Consider the following 24,701-nt stretch of genomic DNA (forward strand, 5'->3'; position numbering starts at 1 on the left):
GGAAGAAAAGGTAGCAGCATTTGCTTGTACCTAGTCCCGCAGTCTTGTTGCGTCGGAAAAAAGACGACAGTGTCAATTACTGGTACACTGTCAATTATTGGGACAGTTACCCTATCCGTAATTTCAACTAAAGATATTGACTGATTTTGCATATTAGAACTGTGCATGAAGTGTGAATTGCATATTCAAGGCAAAAATACGTAGTTGACTGCTCAGTTCATGTTTCTGTTCAATAGCTTCACATGTTAGTGAGTGTTCCTAACACCTGTACACTGTGTCGAGTCATTTTCCCTGTAATTTCCCTCGGGATGTTCTTCGCTTAATTATTTGACAGAGTAAGGTTTCATAAAAATAAAGGTTTTTTGCTTATAATTTTCTTATTTTACTTTATTTTTTCTCCAAAATAATAAATAATTATTCATTATTACACCGCTTTGTTAAGGAAAGCACAAAAAAGCGATAATATAGTAAGAAAACTGAGTTATTAATGAAAATGTGGAAGTTACAGTATATGCGAACTTTTTATTGCGGATGACGATACAATATTTTAAAAAATATAAACAATTTTCAATAGAGATTAATTTTCACCCACCCTGTATATAATGGATGTATCATATATATTTACAGGATGAACCATTTACCTTAATATGCCCTTATAACTTTTAAAATAATAGACAGAAAACCTGAAATTTTGTACCATGCAAATATCTGCAGGAGACATTGTTTGGCATACTCTCTGTAATACCACATGGTTAACAGTATTGTCAACCAAACGTAAAGCTACATTATTTTCAAACGGCACTCTGCCAGGTTATTATACATTTCAAATCTACATCTTACAATATTACTTTGTCATGCAGTGTTGCAAACTAAGAATGCTACTCTATTACAATCAGCGCCATATTAATCAGTAAGTTGAATTTTGCTGTTTTTTGTATATGCACACACCAATCACAGAATTATGATCACTTGCTCTGTACGGCCTAGTCTTTTCTTCTTGCGTACAGCAGCGGTCCGACGTTGCACAGGTGTGATGAGATATGAGTAGTTGTCCGCTAGTAAGTCCAGCCAAGTCGCGTGTAATGCTGCCCTTAAGTCGAGATGAGGGTGGAATGCTTCGAGAGACTGGATATGCAGTGCCGTGATGTCTCATTGATTTTCAATGGGGTTGAAATCCGGGGAGTGAGTGCAATAGAATATACTGGAAGTCCGCGTAGTATTTCGTCAACCATTCCCTCACAGGATGTGCGCAATGGGTAGATAAGTTATCGTGTTTGAAGTTACCGTCGCCACGGTGGAGAAAGTGCATCATTGTGATGTAGCTGAAATCCAAGATGATCATGTCATTTACAACCGTTAGGGAACCTAGTCCTTGCCTTGTAAACACACCTCACACGATACGTACACTTACCGACACTCTGTTCCACTATTGACAATATGCACGAGGTTTTCATTTCTTCGGTGGCTTTTCAGGAAACAAACTCATGCTCATCTACGCAGTGGAGTAAAAACCGTGACTCTTGGTATCATCAGACGTTTTTTTACAATCTTCTGTCGTCCAATTCACGTATGTACTTGTGTTATACAAGAGAGTCTCATGCGTTCATTAGTCAGGTGATGTCGGAGGCGTCAGTTGGAATATCCCATACATGCAAGTGTACAGTGTTTCATCACAGGAAATATTTTCGAGTTGGCTAAGGTTGTATTGGTTAGGCAGCGCTTCCACTGTGATGTGGCTTTGAGTTCGTACCAGTCAAATGACTGCAACGCTCACCCTCAAGGATCGTACGACGTCGATTGCAGTTTTACCGATTATTCGTTACTCGCCAGTCTTGGTACACTTTTACTGCGGCTGCGCACGAAATCCTTACTAGTACAGCCGTTTGAGCGATCGAAACACCATCCCCTTGGGACCCTACGATGTCTCAAACACTGGTAAGCCTTTGTGTCACCCATCATGTACGAACTACTGACAGACTACGTATACAGTACCGGGAGTGCGCCCTGCGTCATCACAAAATTCATGTGTCAATAAGATTTAATACCCTGTTGGGAGATGTAGTCATCGGTGATCAGTCGGTATGTATATATAGCATATAAAAGAAAGAAAGAAGCACTGTGAACGGAGTAAAGTTATGTTTAGGAGCAAGATAAATAAAGTAATGCGACTTTGCCATTAGAAAGTGGTTAGTATGTTGGCAAATAGTTAAAGAAAATGCAGTCTTAAGTATGGTTGGCCTGCAGCCCGGATGTTTAGTATATAACAAATCAGAACTTTTCGACACCGAATATAGAAAAATTGGTCATATTTGTGCTGAGTTGGTCAACAATACACGTTGTCTCTGCTTAGTTCTTGAATTCTCAAAAACAAGCGGAAAGGGTTTATGTATTGGATGTGAAAAATGGATTGATATTACGAACATAGTTATTACCATAATAGTTGGATAGTGATAAAAATTCAGGGTACTATCTAGAACCATCTCTCCATATACAATAAATGAGGTCTTACGTATTCGGAGTCAGATTTTCATTGTGAATCTTTACAACAGTTTGTAGATGGGAGGAAAAGTATTTTGGTTGGGAATTATTATTGTTGTTATTTCTTAAATATTAGAAAATGAACTGTCTCTCGTGACATCTTAATCACACCAACGCATAGTTCGATGTTTGATTATGCGAGATGAAAATTAGAGAGAAAATGCTCAGTGTACGTTTGGTAAATAACATCATATCGTATCATTTGTATCAAAGTAGAAAATGATTTAATTTTAGTTTACAACATCACTTTTTGCTATTGCATTAAATAATGAATCTTTCACCATGAAATTTTATGATCTTTAGGTACTTAATCACATTTTCACTGAAACCACACATGCGAAAACTGAAATCTGGAATGGGTATCTTAGATCTTATCACCTTAATATGTAGTTTTTGAATGTCATTGGCTATTGCTTTTAAATGTGTATAATTATTTTGGGTCGTATAGTGCCGAGTATATGATTGCAGAAAATCGAAAATATGCTGTTTAGTTCACTTGTGGCATATAAATGGTATTTTCTCAATCAAATTTCAATCAGCTCTGAGAGCAGAAACAGTAGAAGACTCATTTCTAGTATCAGGGTTCGATACGAGGCCATGCGAACTTTGTAGCTGAGAATGTCGTAGCCCCGAATTCTTAATTCTTCCGTCTCCTTCTACTTACATTCTATCAACTTCATTGTCATTCAATTTCATTTGTCCGTCTTTTTTAATCTATCAAAATGTTAGACTTAAAGATTTAATTTAATTTCATTTCTGTTTATATATTCATGATCAAACTTGTCTTGACTGTCTTATACTGAATTCCTATATTCAATTCCGATTGAACTTCGATCATGATAGTGCCTTCAAGCCCATATGATCTGGAATTAAAACTGGAATACTTTACACAAAAGATAAGTACTTTACCATTGTAAATCTCTTATTATGATTAATTTGATGTTACGATATTTTACTTTACATTAAACAGTATAATTCTGTTTTTCAGAGAAGATAAGCAAGATGGAAGATACACGTGGAACGTCAGGAGAAGTAGAAAATATATTGAGGATTCCCAATAAGACGTACGATCCGTCCAAATTTTCAAGCCAAAGTGTAGCACGTAAGTCTTTTTCCCCCTTTTTTTTAAAAAAAAAAAAGTTGTATAATAGTTGAATACCCAAAATGAACTCCCAATAACCGGATAATTAGGATGCGTGACCAAGTATATTTTGCAGCAATTATGTTGAACGCAGTAGTTTGAATTCCACGTTAAGTTATAGTTAGCATTTTCATATCCTGTCTACTAAACGGGACGCTAACTATTAGACTTTCCAGGGGAAATTGCGAATCATTTCTGCCTATAATGTTTATATATATATATATAATTGTTACACGTTTTACAGAATGACATATAAACCATAATACTGTATTGGCCCGAATATAGTATGATATGTTTAGTGTGACAACAATTTCGTTAAAAAACATATGTTGCAGACCAGCCCTTTACACTTGAAAAAATAAGTATATTTCATACCACGCAGGACTCTACCATCTGCATCAATACCCCATGGCGTTGGGTGACTCATCAAATCAGACGTATACAGGAAATATGTTAAGGTTCATTCATAGGGTTGCAGACGTCCCGGTTTTCAATGAAAAAATTAACTGTCCCGAAAAAGACTTTCGGAAGCCTGTTTGTCCCGGTTTTCGTTGTTCAGATTGAAAAAAAAAAAAAACTCAACCCGCAAGAACTAGTATGTCTCACCTAAGAACGGAAGGTAGTATTTCTGACTCAAATGATGATGTAAGAAAGAAAGAAAGAAAAAAAAAGTATCTCTTCAATCATAAATGAGAAAGTGTCGTAATTGGCTCAATATTTAAGGCTTGTTAAACACAAGAAAAACGGAATTCGGAATAAAGGAGACAAGGCAGCTCTCCTTATGTTACCTTTTCACATTCTACAATTCTTTGTGGGGCTTCATTTGTGTTAACCGTATATAGAATGAACTGGAAAATTGTAAAATCCAAATCAATCTTCGCTCCTTTTCCATTTTCTATTGAATCAAAGTACACAATTATTTCAATATTTTGAACCGTAACAGTGCCTTCTTTAACTGATAATATGTGTTTGCATGTTTCTAGTGTATCTGTCGGAGACAAATAGCCACGCTGTTGAGGTTGAGTTTCGTATTAAACCATACTCATTCATTCATACTATTATATTTATAAGCTTTAACAAACTGGAACTTACACTGCATTTGATTGAGATATTTTCTGAAAAAAAAAAAAAATCTTTTTTTGCAGGCTCTGGTGAAGATAGATTAAACATCAAACTTCAAGAGGAAGTTGACAGACTGTCTCAGGAAAATATTGATCTGAAAAATAGACTTGCAAGTATTGAAGGGCAATATGAACAATTTAAAGTACAAAGTAAAAAATACGTAAGTGTTTTCAGTTGATACTTCTTCATTATTAAAATGAATTATATATATATATATATATATATATATATATATATATATATATATATATATATATCTATATATATATATATATATATATATACATAGAGAGAGAGAGAGAGAGAGAGAGAGAGAGACTTAAAATGTAATTACTTTGTACTTCGTGATTTTTTAACAACATAATAAAAGTATAAATAACTGGTGTGGACTCTTCTTCCCGATATATTTCTCAGCAATTAGTTTACAAATCATGCTATTTAACTCTGAAAAAGTGCAGCAGAAATCAGACTGCCTCCCCAACTTTGATTGCTAAAGTATTGCTTATTTCCTAATCAGTTGACTGATGCTCGTCTATGAAGAAAATTTTCAGATATTGAGCAGGCTTTAAGAGAAACTTTTGGACTAATCCCGAAGAAAGTTGTTTTTGAATCTTAAGATAGATTATAGTTACCCTGAAAGATTGGGTATTTTATATTTTTTCCCTTTCATTTTGCAGTGAACTTTATAATAAAACATTTTATAAATGAAATTTGCATTAGTTTGATTGCAGTCTTAAATAAGCTGTAAGATCTCAAGGTATGTCTGAAGCTTTTTAAATTTGACAGTCTTGTATTATCACTAATGAACATACTATCGACTTTCTTTGCCAAAATCTGTTTAGAGAGTCTTGACTAATTTAGGTAGTTTTATTTTACCTATAAGTGCTTGTTTTTGAAATGTACTCATTTTTATATTTATATATATAAATACATGTGAGTGCATCTTTTCATTTTTCAAAAACGTATGAAAGTTGTTTATTTTCTGATTTAGTATTTCTGCAGCGCATCCCAAAACATTCAGCGACAAAGATCCCATCTTATAAATTCCTGTAACTTCAATTCCCGCTAGAGCGAAATCCGAATAGAAAGTATACTTTGGGAATGATTTCTAGGTCTTTGAATTTTTATCTTTCCTACAAACCAGTATATTCTTACTCCAGATACAACATATACTTAGTGTAATGGATTTCTTTTGTTATTTCTAACATCTATTCTTTTGGTTCGAATTCGTTTATTGTTATTATTTATTTCGTACTTATTTATTTACTGTAAATTTTATTATGTCAGAGGTTGTAATATTAAAAAAAATGAATTCTAATTTCAGACTTTCTGAAATTTGGCACCTATTTATGTCTGTTATATTCATAATTTTTTCTGGTTGATTACAGTGTGCCATTTTTGCTAGGATATTACATTCCTTTGACTCAATACATTAATATTAGCGGCAAAAGTTCTGAATTTTTTCTCGTGCCGGATTGCTGGCGATAATAGGTTGTGGTATTTTCGGTGTTTATTGCTCAATTAGGCTGATGTTCTTATTCGTGCACGGTTGTAGGAAAGGAAGGGCCACTTCCTGTAAAAGGCTTGGCATAATGCAATTTTGTCCCACTTCATAAAAGCGTTATTTTGTCACTATAAAAACGCTGCAAAAGACAAATCTGCAAGGACAAGCAAATCAGCTGCTGGAAAGATTCAGAATCTTCTTGGAACATTCACGAATGCCGCTTCGCGTACTAAGTTTTTCGAAAGATCTGTGAAGTCCTAATGAACGCAGATGTTCCTTTAGAAACTTTCTCGAGAAATATACAAAACAAAAAGTTCGAAGTGAATCGTCTGTGAGAGACTTATGTTGATACAACAGAACTATTGACAATACCCGAAAAAGTGTTCGTGACAAAAATATATGGATTTCAATTGATGAAACATTCGATATTTTGCTAATGCCATTCCATTGCTAATGTTGTAAGTGGAACTTTGAAAGGGAAGAAGACACACAAACGTATTTGATTGCTTCAAAAGTTCTGGGAAGAGTAACTGATACATCTTTGCATATATTTTTACAAAATCACTAACTATTCTGTGGCCAGAGTGCGTAAAACATGATAGAGTTTTTCTTTTTGTCACAGATGGAGCTGCATACATGAAAAGCGCAGCAAAGTCCCATAAGGTTCTGTTCAATAGTATGATGCATGTCTCCTATCTAGTAGAACACGCGCTACATAGAATTGCAGAGGAATTTCGTTTTCATTTTCCGGATATTGATCTCGTGTTAAATATGAACAAGATATTTCTGAAAGATCCGTCGTGTACCAATGCCTTTTATGAATTAGCCTCTGAACTTTCGCTCCCATCACAGCCCATAGGATACATAGATTACAGCTCGTCTCTATTATGCTGAGAAAAGAATCATTGATGCGTTTGGTGAGGATGATGCGTCTTCAATGAAGATTGCTCAGTTTGCCTAAGAAGAATATCTTGAAGAAAGACATAGCTTTCACTAAAACACATTTTACAAAGTTTCCAGACGCTATTACCGAGCTTTAAAAAAGCAGTATCTAGTTTTCTGAAATCGTTCAATTATACTGTCAATGATTTGAGTGTTGCATGTGATGACAAGGGCGCATATATTTTGCGAAAATATGATCGTGTTGTAAGTGGTAATCCAGATTTAGAAAACTTGAAGAACGTTCCTAGTGTTATGAAAGTTGATGCTGAAGTAACTGTTTACAATTACATTGAGTCCTGTCCAAATTACTTGTTTCCAGTATGCTCCAGCGACATCTGTAGATGTGGAAAGATTATTTTCCCGTCTGAAGCGAATTCTTTCTGACATGACACACAATCTTCGTTTGAAAATCTTAAAAAGTTGTTGATAATTTCAGAGAACAAAAATATGAAATAACTTTTAACTGAAATAAACTGCTAGTGTAGTGTAAAACAACTTTATTGTAATATTTCTTGTGCTTTGAGGGTTTTCTAAACTGGTATCGGAATTGTGTTTTGAAAGTGTGATAGTGTTTTTGTGTTTATCATTTTGCTTGATTATTACTGTTGAAGAACGATGAATGGATTGTTAAATGTCGTCCCTTACAGATTGCGCAATTTGGAAGTGTCCAGAAATTTAAAATTGCAAATACAACTGCAAAATGAAACATTTTGTTTTAGATCCATATTTTTTATTCGATTCGATTTTAGGCTATTGAAGTTTTTAAAAATATTTTTGTACCTATTTTTTTTTTTTTTCAAAGGCCCTCGTTCGTTTGTTTTATTGTGCCATTTTACATGCCATTTTTGAGATTTTATTTCGCAGTTTTATCATCCATTATGAGCTTATTTTACCATTAATTCCGGCTCTAGTTATGACATAAGGGAAAATGTGGCTTGCGCGAATATTGTCCCTTTGCTTTTCAAATTTATAATATGTAAATTATTCATCACTCGTGTGTGACTGTAAACAGAGTATAATGTTGAGAGGAAATTAAATTCTCGACATAAACCATCTTCAAGGCAGCACAAAAAATAGTCGAGCGGTTTAGCTGAAGTGTCTACAAATAAGTACTTTGTGTCATTCAAATCATGTAGCTTTTCTTTCTGCGTTATTGAAGTCAGATTTCTTTGAAATCTACAAATGAACCTAAAAAGAACTTTTAAATTAGTAAATTAGTTTCTTTGCAAAATAGATCCTTAACAAGTATCCACTTGTAGTAATCTCACTATACGTCTGTCATTTAGTAATTGCCGAAATTTTCAGTGGGAAATCCCATTTTCCTTAGCAGTGTTTTCGTAACGTTAAACTGTCGGTAAATTTGTTTCAATTTATAGTATGTACCAACATACCTGTATTTCGTGCATCCAGTTTCTTTATATTAATGGTAACTTTTTCTTTCCTATTACTCTTGTACTTATTCCCTTTTTGGAGTTTTTCTGTTAATACAGTAGGTGATACGTACAGATGTAGAATTAGTGAATTTCTGAAACTACGCAATGAATAAATTTGCCGTAAATTCATGATGTGGAAAATTCCCATCAAGTCTTCAAAATATGTACATAATTTCTACAGTAATAATAATAATAATAATAATAATAATAATAATAATAATAATAATAATAATAATAAGTAACAGGAGAGAAAATGATATCATTAGTATAAAGAAAATTGACGCAGGATACAGAGATACGTTGAACAATCATTTAAGTGTTATATTTCCTAAACATCCCTTAGTAAATATTTGTTTTAAATTAAGTTATTTACGTTTAATTGTGTGATTTAAATCATTCTACACTGCATACAAGTCATCTATGTTTTGCCACATTTATAGTTTATGCAATTCACTATTATTTACAAGCCATTAAGTTCGATGTGAAACCCTCATACGAGTTAAACAGTCAGTATACATGAACTTATTTACGTAGGTCGATGGATTAAAGCAGCAGCATTCAAATGAACTTGAGAAATTAATCAGAGATCATGCTCAGAGGCACTCAACTTCCAAAGTGGCAGAACTTCAAAATCGACTGCAGACTATGGAGTTGATCATTAGTCACCTTAAAGAACAACTTAAACAGTGAGTAGATAGAAATATCCATTTTTTAAAGCTGATATTTTAGTGTATAGTATATATAGAACGTTAATTGCTATACCACATACTAGAGGTATCAAATTCCACATTTTCGAGTTCCTCGAAACATACTTGTATATTGATAAACAAGTACAGTTTTGAGTTTTCTATTATTAGTTTTAAGGAAGTGAATATATATATGTTCAAATTTTTGGGGGGAAGAATATAATTCTCTTTGTTTAATAATAATATTAAAGGAATGATATTTTTTAAAACTAAATAGGAACTCATCTCAGGTTCCTCCTATATGTCCACAACAAATCTCAGTATAAGTATCAAGTTTTTAAATTGTACCATCCTCTCTTCTAGTTAATATTTTTTGTCATATAGGTTTACAAGGACTACTTCAGAATAAACGTACTCCCTCCGTTCGTTAAATTTTCAATATATACAGTATCTGATAAAGAAATGACTGGAAAGAAACAATGAATATGTTCCTATGTTTGCTGCAATGATATCTATACTTTCTGAAAGAAAAATGTATTTTCAAGTTCTTTCACATAACCGAAGAAATATGAACGGAAGACTTTATGCATATTGAAAAAAACACTTTTCTTGAATCAGGAACCAGAAGTATTTCAACTGGCTCCGTTGCAGTCTTATTCAATCGTAAAGGAAGTAATTAATAAGTATGTACGTAGATAGGATTCCTATTGTTCAGGGAAGTCAGGGAAAAAGACTGGAAATCTCAGAAAGTTAGGGAAATTCTATAATATATATATGTATATTAACATTAATTAGACATCAATTTCAGCTTAGCCAACTGTAAATGATCACTGTGGAAAACTCAGATTTTTATGGGTGGTGGTAAGTGGAATGTACGTATGATCAATTGATTATTATTTTTCTTTATAGAATAAATTTTCTTATATATAAAGATTCACCGTTATTTATTCATTATTTATATATCAACGTGATCCGACACCCGTCATGAAAGTCAGAGAATTTCCTGCCAAAGGTTAGGGAGAAGTCAGGGAAATAGATTTCTCCAGATCAGTAGAAATTCTGGTAGATGTAATTCCTTCAATATTTCAACAGAAAATTGTCAACCTTGCTCACGAAGATAAAAGTGAAGTTGTTTTGAAGTTTTTGAAAAGAGAAACGGACAATAAAGATTTTCAAATTTAATTGTATAAATTAATATTATAAGGTAAACGCTGTCTTATGAAATTGACGGGCAAGATATTTAGTGTTCTCAATTATTGTGCTTATTTTTATTTTGGTTCTTTGTTTGGGTTGGTATTTCGTTTTTAGCACCAAAACTATGAGACGTGGACCTAGTGCTTAATATGGGATCCGAACCACATGAGCTCCCACATTTCTTTGGTCAGTTTTTTTTTCTTTGGTTAGAAAAACGTAGACTCCTGGTTGGAAAATATTATAGGATGCTGTCTTCAGTGTTTAGAGTGGTTTATACAAGTTTGTCCTGAAAGTAATGAGATTGGGCAGCGCATCCACCACGAGCGGGATTGGGGGAGGGAAGGGTCTTAGCTAACTAACGCTACTCGAATCAGTCGCTTCTGAGCTCTGGTAGAGTAGTGGTTGCTTAAATCTCATAGTCTGTATTTGTCGCTGTGACATACAGGAATAGTGTGGCAGTAACTCAACCACTCACCTCGCTAAAGCATGCGCTATTATTGCAAAATAGAAATTTTGATTTTGTGGTTGTTGATCAGTACCATACAGTATTATATTCCCTAAAAAGGAGAACTTCCGCAGCTTTAAAACATATTAAAGCTTTCAAAATGTATGTGCAAGTTTCAAAACGTATTACAGACTCCAAAGCATACGACTTGTGGGCACAATACTTAGAACTAAATTTGCAATTTAATGAACTAAAAGTGTATTTAATTGCATCAGTATCTCCCTTTGATATTATGTGATGCCTTCCTGTTGAACCAATAGGAATTAAGGCATGCACAATTTTTAAAAACACCGCGAGTTGGAAGTGAATACTGGTGGTAGTGGTGCTGTCTGGCAGGTGGAAATCTATATCCAACAGCCGGTCCATGTGGTAGCATAAAGTTCACAATGATTTCATTTAATTCATAACTGATATCTATAACCTCTGCAAGCCGCCAGTCACAGTGATACACACAGGCACAAACATCCCTCTTGGTAGATCGTGAATCGGAATATTATTCTGCTGTTTCTTAGATCTTGTTTGGGCAAATTAAATTTCTTTTCTTACTCTTTTAAAGTTCGTGCAATATAAGTTCGGCCATCACTGGGTGCCCAGACATATGACTTCTGGATTCCTTTCATAGGGGTAGTTTGGTTGACTGTTCTTGTATTTTCTGCTGTCGGAATTCTTCAGCTTCCTCTTTGGACTACAGGGTGAGGGCTGTTGATGTGTATGACTTCACCATTCTTATAAAATTCTCGGCATTCTGAACTGCAGCTGTACTTGGGCTGGAAATGTGATATTTTGTAGCGTGGTGCTTCAGCAGACTTCCAATATCATCGCAAAGTCCGACAGCATTGTACAGCTGCTCCATTGACAGAAGCGGCGTCATCAATTCAAACAGTTGGTAACTACTTGTGAAGTGGCTAGGGGCACTATCAGAAATAATGATGATCTTTTCTCCTTGTGATTGCAGTTAAAACATTTTACGTATTACCAACAATATATGTGTTGAATCATGTCATCTGTCATCACTTTAACTGCAATACTTGTGGCCTTGGTTTGAAAATATGTAACTTTTGTAAAAATTCAAACTTGTTCATTATTTCAGTGATACTCCTGTACTTGTGACAAAATCAGACTAGTTCTCAGCAACTTCACAATGGAACGCTAAACTTCAGCCTCTACACTTCCCTTCACTTCTGCAATATGTTGTTATTGCCATTTCTTCAGACGTCGGTGTATTACTACTTTCACTATCCATTTTCCAAGTTCGTCCGTGAAATTATCAATAGCAACAATTTTCTTAGTAAGTTTATTTTCCTCCAAGTTACATATATTGTTCTCTCATGTTCTCAGAAGAGTCATTGCTGTTTTCCAGACCAAGTGTCTGAAAGGCGAGTTCTCCCTTTCCAGGCCAGACTCCACATTCTTGAAACAAATAGGTTTCTCGTTGTGCTCACACATTAATAACAACTTCACACATCCAATCAAAGTGTCATGTGTCACGCCTTCAAGTAAGTTCTTCAAATTTATCGCGCAAAGTTCAAAATTGATATTATACGCACATAAACAGGCATTTCTAGGTGGGTATGGAACCACCCATGTTAGTCGTAGAACATAAAAGTTTTGATCGTTCAATTTAGAATATTGAATGTTCTTTCTTATAATGGCGAAAGTTTCTTTAATACTTCGGGTCATGTATCTTTTCACTTTCGCCACTTTTTCTCCTGCAGCTATTATATTGATAGTGTCTTTTTTGTTGGCGCTCTGGCGAGAACAATTCCGTTTATCTTCGTGATAAAATAGCTGTGCAATTTGACATGTACTTCACGAGGGAAATGTTGTTACAAGGAGATGAAATAATATTTCGAATAAACAAACTGTAACAAGAACACACATAAAACTACTGTGCAACGTATTCTATCTCAAAGATAAATCTTATCAGGTTTTGCGTAGCTAGATGGAAACGCAACCAGGCAAGGCGCAATCGACTTAAGGAGTAGAAACATTTTAAAATATCTATTTTCGCATGTTGCCTGTCTATGGAGACCAATATTGAGGAGAAACAAATCTGAGCTGGTAGAAATCGAACTCGGATTCACCTTTTACTGGGTAGACACTATCACCTCTTTGCAACAGGCAAGATGATGAGGGAGAAAGCGCTATTTGTTTCCACTTAGTTAATCATGAGTTTTAACAAACTTTTAACATTTTTTCGGGAACATTACATTTTGACTATATTGCAGCAGAAAATGACTCGTAGCACACCAGAATGCTTACATGTGAGATAAAGATTTTGTTAACAGAATGAGCTGATATTGATACTAAACATGTTATGATATTCCAGGTTGGATAATTACAAAGAAGAAATACTCGTACTCAAAACTGAAAAGGCTCATTTGGAAGATTGTATAACTGATTTAAATAAAAAAATATCAGTATTGAAAAGTCTTCAAACACCGGTAAGTAGACGGTTCAATTTTGTCTGATTTCATGTTGTTCTATTGTGTTCAATGAATATTACAATTTGTTTCAGTGAAGGTTATGACATACAAACCTGGACATTTATAAAAACAGGCTGGAAGTTCTAATACTTTTGTTCACACATTCTACATAGTAACATACTAAGTGCTCCGAAAAAAAAAAAAAATCCGGGGAAGAAAAGTTACAAAGGAAAAGTCAGCCATGTTAAATGAAACATGATGGATGTCAATTCAAGTCAGAGAAATGTTTGATTTAAAGAAAGTATTTATCATCCAAAGTTCCGGGAATTCGAGACAAGTGTTGCTAACTAACGAAAAAAAATCCTTTTGAAAAATAGTATATTCTGCTTTTGCTTAGTCTCTTTCTCTTCTCTGTGACTGGATAGGAATGTGTATTTTGTCCGTTTTTCGATTTACAAACAAGAAACTTGCCAACGAGACAGTCCATTATAGTTCGATAATTAGAAACTTCACATAGTTGTACCAAGTAAATTACTCCTTTTATTTGATCGGAAATAATAAAATGAAATTAAAGCATTCAGTTTAACGTCCAACGACTATGCCCTTTAGGCTAAGGGAAACAGATGATTAAGTCAAGTGCACAATAATGGAAAAATCGGTGGAATGATAATGAGGGAGGGAGAAAACCCACGGACACGATGTTGTCCACCACAAACTTAGTAGGCCAGCGATCGAACCTCTGACTTCACACATCAAAAATAAGCGCTCTACCATTGAGCTATCGTGCCCCCCCCCCCTTCCCTATTTGATCGGAAAAATATCATGTACAGTAGATGTAGCTTTAACAACTATCTAAGGTTCTTTGAACATTATTAGTGTTACATGTTCTGTCTAGTCAAGTTTTTTACTAATAACATTTTAGTGGGCAAGCTGTGTCAGCAGTGCTTTGAATGTAAAGTATTTCAATAATTACGCAAAATTGACTTCGTTTTCTGTTTAATGTAAAGGGAGTCGTTTCTTTTATTGTAAGGTGTCTATGTTAAGTTGAAGGAATATATAAATTGTTTCGATTTGATGACTAATAGGTATGGAAAAATGAATTGACTCCTCAGGGAGTGGAAATCAGTAAAAGGATTGAAGGATGACTGAAGATATAATATACCAAAAGTCATGAAATAACATTTAAATTTTCAAGAGTCTCCTCTCTGAAGTAATGGCTTGAAGAAATTCCATCATTTTTGTTGTTAAAGTACCACCACAGACTGCACTTAATTTCACTTGGCATATTTAAATTATCTGAATTGACGCCGAATGCTGAACAGACCAGCTATCTCGAGTCGAGGAATGTTTAGTACAAAAGGTTTCTATTGTTTATCGCAGATTCATTGGCAGCGTGGCGGCTTCCAATTGAAGAAACCTGATTGAAACCAGTCTTTACTGATTACAGCGTCATATATATCACGAATCGAGAATTTATTTATTTTTTCGTGTAGAATCCAAATCTACAATAAAAAGTTGGGGTCCCCATTTAAGTTTTGAAAATTTCCCGTCGCACCGCCGCCAAGGGGTGATAGGGAACTGTGGGGAACTAATTCTATCACAGTTGAATTTCCCCCTCCAAAATATTAACTTTTAATTTCAAACATTTTTTCCGTCTGATGCTTATTTATCCAAATATTTTGCAATCTTAAATCAAATATATATATATATATATATATATATATATATATATATATATATCGTATATATACAGAATGTCGTTACACGTCCATGGTAACGAAGTTTGAACTCACCTCACCTTAAGAAAAACCGTGACGCTAGCAGCGATTGTGTTGCACGTGATACCCCTGTTTCGCAACAATGATCTTGCAGCGGAGTTTCCATTGCAGGAGCCTGCGTTGAAGAATACTTTGGTCCAAGCAATTCCATTCCTCCTGACACGCTTTCCAAAAACCCTCAATTGTGCGGAGACGTCTGGTTCCCAGTTCCCAAGGCCCGTTTCCACAACGGAAACCCACAAAAGTCCATGAAAGAGGCATCGGAGAATTTAACAGGAATGTCTGTAAAGGGTATTGCATGAATGCCGATTTCACGTGCCATCCGGTCCATGTATGCCTGCGTGGACTGCGTGCCGTATGACTGGATGTCTTGTCCTGGTGGATGTGGATGACAGTACAAGATGGTCGCTGCCATAGAGGAAACGAATATCATATCTATAGACTGGCTCTAAAATGTTCTTCTGGTCATAGGCAGCATGGATTTTACCTTTTTGTCCACTCTGCGCAACGGAAGCTTACCGTTATAGTAAACACCAACGACCATGAATCCACGTAGAAAAATTTCGGCACATTCACGTACCCACTCCGATCGACCTCTGGAATCACGTGGACAATAGTAGATGTTCCTTTTTTTATACATCCCGACAATATACTTACCCTTCATCCAGTGACACTACATATTTCCAGCGGTCACCAACCAGATGACGTTAGTAAAGCTTTCAGCTGGTGGTCTTCCATTCTTGATCATGGGAAGCGCGCACCTTATGAACTTGAGCCTTGTACTTTCGCACGAGTTGTAAATCTTGGCCTATGATGCGATTTACAGTTGCGGGAGAACATTGGACTGCCTGTGCAATCGCTCTTTGTGTTACTGGGTTTTCACGTCTCACCAGGGAGCTCACTTTCCGTACAATAACGGGGAGACGCTTAGGCTTCCGATATATTCGAGGTCCACTTCGACTAGTTCTAGCAACAGGTACGATGTACGCTTTTCAGCGATTCAACACTGTGTTGATACCTTTCTTTGACACATGGAAGGCTTCGTCTTGCACTGTTAAATTATCCAGGGTTCCCACTCGTCCTGGAAATTCTGGAAAACCTGGAAATGTCCTTGAATTGAGTTTGTCCTGGAAACATCCTGGAAATGTCCTTGAAAATACATTTTTATCCTTGTAATTTACAGAAATACTGAATGTCATATTTTTCCATTCCTAGCTAAAGATTTGTATGAAGTTGGAATGAAAGTGACACGCATAATCATCCGGAAATCTGTTCGTGGGACATTATCTTCTGCTGTTAAACTGTTACAATTCACCCCATCAAAGAGCAACATGGTGAGTGCATCAAATATGGACTTGGGATTTGCATCTTCATAAAGTCTTCGTACTACATGCAAAGAGAGAAACGTTACTGAAAGAGAAAAATTCCAGGTTAGAGTTGAATGCGAGACATTCCTGTGCAAATTGGTGTTGTATTTCATACACAAGAGTCCACTGAAATATAGGCCTTACATGCCTAGATCCAGATAGTGTGTCATCCATAAAGTTTCATAGTGTCTTTCAGTCACTGTTGGAGAAGAAATGGGCTACACCCAAAGAATGTGATCAGCTATTTGTTTTGTATGGAAAATTTACTTAGCAGTTTAAAGATGCACTTGTTGGATATAAGTTGCACTCTGAGAGGCTGGATTGTTTTTACACAAAACTGTTGGATGGTTGGGAAGAATTTATACATCTGTTGTTAGTCATAAAGAAGCTTCTGGTTTTGTCTCATAAACAGGCTGCTGTCGAACGACTCTACAGCATAAATAAAGATCTGCTTGTTGAAAATATGAAGGAGAAATCATTGGTTGGTTTGAGATTGATGTATGATAACTTTCCCATAAAGACCTTACTTCAATCAACATCATGAAAGAAATGTTGCATCATACCTTCCATGCAAATTAGCGCTATATGGCAGAGCTAAAGAAAATAATGACTGTTGAAAGAGAAAGTCAAGTGCAGAGCAAGAAAAAAGTGAAAATGTACAGCAGCTGCTGAAAAGGAAATTGATGGAAACAATTGAAGCTTCGGAGACTGAAGCAAACCAACTTGCACATGAAGCAGAGCAGAAGTCTTGCTTTACAAGCTTCAAAAGCCAAATGCTATCCGTAGAGGACCTTCGCTAAAGAAGATATAGAATGTCTATAGAGAGGAAATGTTACCGACTCCATACTCAGTTGAAAGACTTATAATTCCTTTTTTTCCTCTAACTGTATCTATCACACTGTCACGCAATGAAGATGCCGTGTACGAAAAGTAGAGTTTTGTTGTTTGTAAATTTATTCGGTGCACAATTAAAATGTCACGTAGAAAGAATGAAAATACATGTGCTGGATGTGAATGGATCGGATGGCTATAAGGAGAGTTGGGAGGGGTGGGGGGGGGGAAGTACATTTACACTCCGCTTTGTGTATTTAAGCTACTGCACTTTTCATTTCACTGTTGTGAGTTTTGAACCTACAGTTGCAATCCTGTTATACCTTGCAATCCTGTTATACCTTCCTGTGTCAAAGTCCTGGAAAATTGATGATTTGTCCTGGAAATTTTTGGAAAAAGAGAGTAGGAACCCTGATTATCTGGCTATAACGATAACCAATGTCGGAAAGGGCACAGATGTACCCCTCCTACAAGGCTGGAATTTTCGGTGCCATGTAACCACTCACACACACACTATCCGTCGTCTTTGCAAATCAACACCCAATACTTTCGCACTACCAGCTCTGGTAGCTCTGGGGTTGCTCTCTGGTGTGAACACGTGGTTTCCTGGTATTCGAAATCGTTACTATGAACGTGAAACGACCTTTTCAACTCGTAGAGTGTTACCCATGTGCAGTGGCGAAGCAGAGACAGTTCTCTTCGTCCGAAGTCCCGAATTGAATAACTCCATTCTCTTTAATTTACCTCTTTCGTTGAAAGATTTGCTAATTTCTTATATTGCTTGTTACAAATTTTAATAGAGGGAAGAAGAGCTCGTTGATTGAATTTTAGCGTCCCTTTTCAGTATCGAGGATATATGAGACATTGATGTACAGTTTAAGGTGTAATCCAGTGGCGGGCAAAAGTTTTAGATTAAATTCACAATTTATAAATGTCGTTGTTTGTTTTAGATATTGAGTTGTAATATTCTCAGTTTGAGTGGCTTGTTGTGTTACCAAATCATTCACATTAAAAATTGATTTTATATTCCAATCAATTCATCTATTATTTTATTATGCCATGTTTTATTTAAAATGCCTTGGTTATTTTACTTTTAGTCGTAGTAGTTTTCGAAGATATTAATTTCCGCTTATAATTTTCATCTGTTCTATATTGTGTCCATTTCTTCAGTAAATGTCCACAAAGATTAAAAACAAGTGTACAGTTGTCGTAACACTGGTATGTTCCATACTTCTCTGCGTGTATATTTTTCTTCAGACTTTAGAGCACCCTTAACATTTCAGGAGTCGTACATATTTTCTCCAAACTTTCTTCTGATTGAGAGAGACACGAAAGAGAAAAATCTGAAGAAGAAAGAACAACTCAAGAAAAAAGAACTGAATATCTTATTTCGAAAATGAATATAGATATTCCGAACTACTGAATAAGATGCAAGTTCATTATTCATTGATTAAAACTATCTTTTGCGAATGTACATCGTCCGACAATTAAGTAATGAGACTGATTTTATTGTGAGAAACAGTAAATACAATCCGTAAACCAATATGTGCCTCTTCTACAAGGCAACGTTGCATTGTCACACAACAAGCATAACGGGAAATACAACATTATTACCAGCAGTCACTGAGAGGTCCTCGTCACGCTAGTAGCATGGAGCAGAGAGCGAATATCAAATTATATGTTAAACTGGATAAAAGTGCCACAGAGACTGTTGATTTGATACAGAGAGTGTATGAGAATACGTGTATGTCTCGTGCATAGATCTTCAGATGGTGTGAATGTTTTAAACGTGATGTGGAATCGATTTAAGATGAACCTTGACCAGGTCGTCCAGGTCTGTTGGTAACGAAGAACTCATTGCAAAGGTCCGTGAAGGTGTGCAAGAAGATTGTTGCGTGACTGTGAGAGACATGGAAGATAAGTTTGGTATTAACAGAGAGAGAATTCGTAAGATCTTAGTGGAAGATTTGGAGAAGAAGAAGATCGCATCGCGGTTTGTGCCGCACGCATTGTCTGAGGAACAAAAACAAGAGCGTATTCCGTATGCCCGTGACATCCTGGCAACGGCCCGTAGGAATAAAAATTTCCTACTTTCCATTGTTGCGGAGGATGAGTGTTGGTGTTATCGTTATGATCCAGCTACTAAACGTCAGAGTGTCAAATGGAAGTCTACAGGATCTCCAAAAGACAAGAGACTTCGAATTTAGAAGTCAAAAGTGAAGACAATGCTCCTGTGTTTCTAGAGCAGTAAGGATGTCATTTATCATGAATTTGTACCAGAAGGTTACACAGTGAATACCTAGTTTTATTTAAGTGTTTTGAAGCGTTTCATGAAAAGAATTCGTCGTGTTCGGCCTGAATACCTAGCTTCAGGTAGCTGGTTCCTTATCCATGACAATGCACCTGCTCACCGGACAGTAATTGTTCAAGAATGTTTGACCAAAAAACAAGTGTGTGTGCTGGAGCACCCCTCCGTATTCTCCAGATATCTCCCTCCGCGACTATTTTCTGTTCTCTAAACTGAGGTTACCATTTAAAGGACGACTCTTTGACAATGTTGGGGACTCGAAGTAGCTGTGACAACAGCATTGCGGAACATATCGCAAACTGAGTTGTACACGTTGTTCTATTTATTGTGTGATCGTGCCACTCCCTGTATTGACGCAGGAGGGATGTACTTTGAATAATAAATAGGTCTTTGTTTGTCATAATGAAAGCAGTCTCATTACTTAATTGTCGAACGGTGTAAGATTTTTCTACGTGAGAATGTTTATATATATAGTGTCAATGTTACTGTTTGACCAGTTTTTAGTTGAGGTTTTGTTTGTAATATCGAAGTAAAGGGTGATAACTTGAATAGTTTTGAGAAGAAATGTTGCTAAATTATCTAATTACCATTTTCAGGAAACCGAAAGATATGAAGCACTTCAAGAAAAGATTAATGATTTGGAAAGACGCCATGAATATAGGGAGAGAAAGTTGCAGACAATTGTAAGAGAACTTTTGAGGAAGAATGCCGAACATCCTGAAAACTGTGATGCTCTTACTATGAGAGAAAAGCTCCTGAATAAAAACAAACAAATCTGTTCATATCGTGCTGAAATTGACAAAATTTTAGAGACACTGCGAGAAGTGAATCGTTATAATAGTTGATAGCTCCAGTTCAAGAATAGCGAAAGCTGAAAAAAGCACGGAAAGAGACACGAGTCTGAACTCATATATGCAAACACGGCAGACATCTCACTTTAAAATCTGAGAGTGAATTGCTGTTCACTTCCACTACTTCCTTGTGTAGCTTTTATGTTAATCTACACGTTATTCGCATCCACTTTTAATTGTACTTGATAACAATGTATTTCATATCTGTTTTTAACAGATTTATTGCTCCCGTGTACCTTCATTTTCTATAATCTGATTTTTTTTTTTTTTTTTTTTTTTAAATAATGTGGAGAGGAAGTAAAAATTAACGCGGGTTGTTATGACATATTTATCGATTTCTGTGTTGTCCGTATTCAAGGAAATACTAAACATCAGTGTATCTATTAGTACAAAATGGGAAAGATTGAAAATTGTGTTGAAAGATTAAGCTGACCAGATTAACGAAATATTGATTATTAGAGATTTAGAAGTTATCCTTTTGTACAAGGGAGTTTACAGTATCTTTGCTTATTTGAACTCTGAGACGAAAAATTACTATGTAATTTCTAGTTGATACTAAAGTTCCTTTTTTCCTTTAAAAAAAAAAAAAAAAAAAAAAAAAAAAAAAAAAAAAACTTCGCTCTGCAGTTGAAAGTTGAACGTATATATTTCTAGCTCCGTTATATATGTTTCACCAAAGAACCATTTTAAACTTGAAGTGATAGCATAATTTATGATGACGCTAATAAGAAGACTGACAGATTTTCTTGTCATAAATGATCTCATACTTACATGTGTAAACAAATGTGACACGTTCTTTCACGTATGTATTCTTGTACACAATGAGTTCTCCATTAGGATTTTCCCCATATTTAAAAAAAAAATTAAAAATATGGAATTGTGAATTCATGACCAAAGTAAATAAGTAAAAAGTTTTGTAAAATGAATAATATAAAATCCTTCGTATGTGTGCATTTAGTCGTTGAAAGTTTCTGTTAATACAATTGCTTTCTCTTACCAATGGTTTATATCGGTACAAGTGATATTGAATCAAGTGTATGTATTAACACAGTTATCATACTATATGTATGTATATATATATTTGTATTTATTTTATAAATTATAACAATAAACAGAATTTAAGAGAAAATGTTCTTGTATACAGCTTATTATTAATTTATACTTGCATTCTTGTACTTAGAAAAGCTCTTTGCATAATCCTTCCTTTGTGTTCTGTTCGTTTCATTTTACAGATTATTTTGACTTCGTTGTTAATTAACAACAGTCGAATGAAAGGTAAAAATAAATAAAATAAAAGAGGATAATTAATTTCATTGGTCGTCACACTAAATGCTGCGGCATTTAATGGTTAGTATTTTTATTGGCGGACATTATGACTTAAGTAAAGCCACATCAGAACACAGGTTGTTGCATCTAGCAAGTCTAAAGCGAAAGATTATTTCACTGAAGAAAATATAAACACATAAACGTAAAATTACTAGAGCGACATTTTAGTCTTGGCCATAAATTGTACTAACATATTAGGGTTTACTATATAAAAAGTTATATTATTATAAGATAGGTACACAACTATAGCTATTTTGAGGAAAAAGCTGTGTATAGAAAAAATTTAGCTAACTGTAACTTAATTCGTAGACGTGATGCAATTTTTCTCCCTTATTTCTCCGAATATTGAAACACCTTCGAAAATGTGTTAGACAGGGTGTCTATCGGTCATGAAAGTCCCGAAATCAGAAAACCGTCATGAAAGTCAAGAAAATGTCACGAAATTTACCTTTTTTTTATTTTTATTTATTTATTTATTTAAAATAAATAAATTAAAATTATACATTTGCATCAAACAGTAATTTACAGCAATATATGATTGTAAAAATATGTAAATAAGTTTCGGAGATAAGGCGTATAGTATGTAGTATTTAGAAACAATGGATAACAATATAATACATATGTAAAATTTTTCTGAACAGTTGATATATTATTTTTATTATTCTATTGTTCGCTTGTTTCTGTTGCACTAGAGAAGAAACACCTCCTTCAGTTCCTTTCCAGGTGGCAACGTACCAAGAACTGACGAAACGTTGCCACGTTGGACCGCAATGGATATACGTTGGAATAAGAAGGATGCTGAACGAACATCTCCAGAAACGATAGATATGCGTCTGCCTACCTCTCTGATAAAATCAAGGCTTCTAGAACCCCATGCTCCACTGGTCTCGATAGCTATTGGAGCAAATATAAATTTATCTCGGAGATTATTGTATTTCCTTTCCTTTTCTGCCTCTCTACGTCTAGCAACTTCTCCAGCATTCACAACGGTCAACGGCAGGCTTGAATGGGCGAATGTGTCCGAACATGTAAAATCCCATACTAGATATTTGCCTCTCATCCAGGGTATTAATGTCATACCATCAGGTCGTTTACCATCGGAACGACAACAGCCTGACGGTTCACGAATCGAAGGAATTCCTGCCGTCGTGAGGGCTCGCAAAATGATGTCATTAACAGATGAATGTCTGGTGTTTCTGCCTATGCTCTTCATGCATGAGAGGCCATGCAGGCCGCGTTGGGTAACTTGATCCCCGCAAGCTGGACAGCGATGTGGCTCACAAACAGCTGAACCTAGTCTTAGGGCTACTGCGATTCGAAAGGTTTCATTAGACATGTGAAGACCTAATTGGGGAGAAGGTAACGCATTTAACCATGCACCAGCATGGGGAGATGACGCAGCAAGAAGTCTAGCTTTATCCTCTGGAGCAGCAACGGATTGTAAAAGAAGTTTATGGAAATGTACTGCTATTGGTGTGTACCAAGATGCCTGAGAACCTCTTTTGCTGATTTCTGGAAGGTCCGTATCTGTTATATTTATCCATTTGGTAGAGCCTTCTTCAACTATCCCATCTGGGTCCAGGTGGTAGCCTTGAGGAAGGAGAGCCTCGATTAAACGAAGGGAAGAGAAAGGGTTATTTATTTTATTTTGTTTTTTTTTAAATCTGTACACATAAGTAGAAACTTGAAAACTTTCTTCCATAAAACGTCAAAATTCACTACCAAAAATGTCTATGGTCGGCTTTAGATGCTACCAAATCGCAAGAAGAGCACGCTTCTATCGCATGCATAGAAATTCGCACCCAAATTTGCTCTTGAGAATGTTACTAAATCTTATGATTTAGTAAAGAAAAGATAGCGAAAAAGTCACGAAATTTCATTTTGGAATTTTAGTAGACACTCTGTTAGAGGTACTTTGTATTAACGGTTTACATTATATATTTAGAGTTAAATCCGTGGTTTATTGCAAACCTCCATTCTAGTTTTTCCAGTAATGTGTAAAATTTATTTACACATCTGGATTCAAAAAATCAAAATCATGTAATATGTGCAAGTATGACATACACTTTACTTTGCTCAGGTAAAAGTTTCTTTCAAATGAATTTATTGTTATTTTCTTATTTACATTAATTAAACTTGAAAATATATTTGGTCACAGTTATTCTTTCATATCAAAGATATCAGACATTGTAGCACTCCCGTCCTTCTCCAAGAAAAACGTACATCAGGTTTTCTTCAGATCTTTGACGGCAGCATCGCAACGGAAAATTGTTAAATCATTGTATTATTTCTAGGTCGCCACCGCGTGTAGAAAACCGCGGAAAATAACGCTGATTCCGGTTCGGTGGAAAGTAAGTGTGGTACCGATTAAGTTCCAAAATCACACTGCACGGGACAGGTTTAACACCGTGTCTTCAAATACGTGGATGAGCGATTGGATGAATTTCTTATACTCCAAATGCAGAGAAACAATTATGACACTTAAATTATTTCAGATAATAAATACATGAAAGTAATTATAACGGATAATATCTTTATGGAAGTTCATCTTCAAAGCTAACGCTAAAGTACAATGGATATTACATAATTGATAAAAATAGCAATGCATCATTAAATATTGAAACATAATAGGAAATCAACCTTTTCAGAAAAGTGACATTACAATATTGAACTTCACAGAAGAAATACAGAGCTAAAAGGTAGGCATCAGACTGTCTTCTTTTACAATTCCATATATTGGCAGCCTTCA

General features: G+C 35.3%; 1 protein-coding gene across 3 annotated transcripts in view; it reads left to right on the forward strand.

Annotated features, from left to right (window-relative positions):
* The window catches only part of LOC145662801 (centrosomal protein of 162 kDa-like), a 105,612-nt gene extending 83,845 nt beyond the window's left edge, over positions 1-21,767 (forward strand). For 2 of the 3 annotated variants that reach the window (XM_081728688.1, XM_081728689.1), the window contains 5 exons: positions 3,527-3,640; positions 4,825-4,961; positions 9,215-9,366; positions 13,395-13,509; positions 20,372-21,767. In XM_081728688.1, the coding sequence (XP_081584814.1) occupies positions 3,527-3,640; positions 4,825-4,961; positions 9,215-9,366; positions 13,395-13,509; positions 20,372-20,620 (767 nt within the window). In that variant the 3' untranslated portion in view covers positions 20,621-21,767. The remainder of the gene's footprint in view (positions 1-3,526; positions 3,641-4,824; positions 4,962-9,214; positions 9,367-13,394; positions 13,510-20,371) is intronic. The other variant, XM_081728687.1, reaches the window with a different exon arrangement.
* Positions 21,768-24,701: the final 2,934 nt, after the last annotated feature.

The sequence above is a fragment of the Thermobia domestica genome, chromosome 10, assembly GCF_964235325.1.
Source record: "Thermobia domestica chromosome 10, izTheDome1.hap1.1, whole genome shotgun sequence".
NCBI lineage: Eukaryota > Metazoa > Arthropoda > Insecta > Zygentoma > Lepismatidae > Thermobia > Thermobia domestica.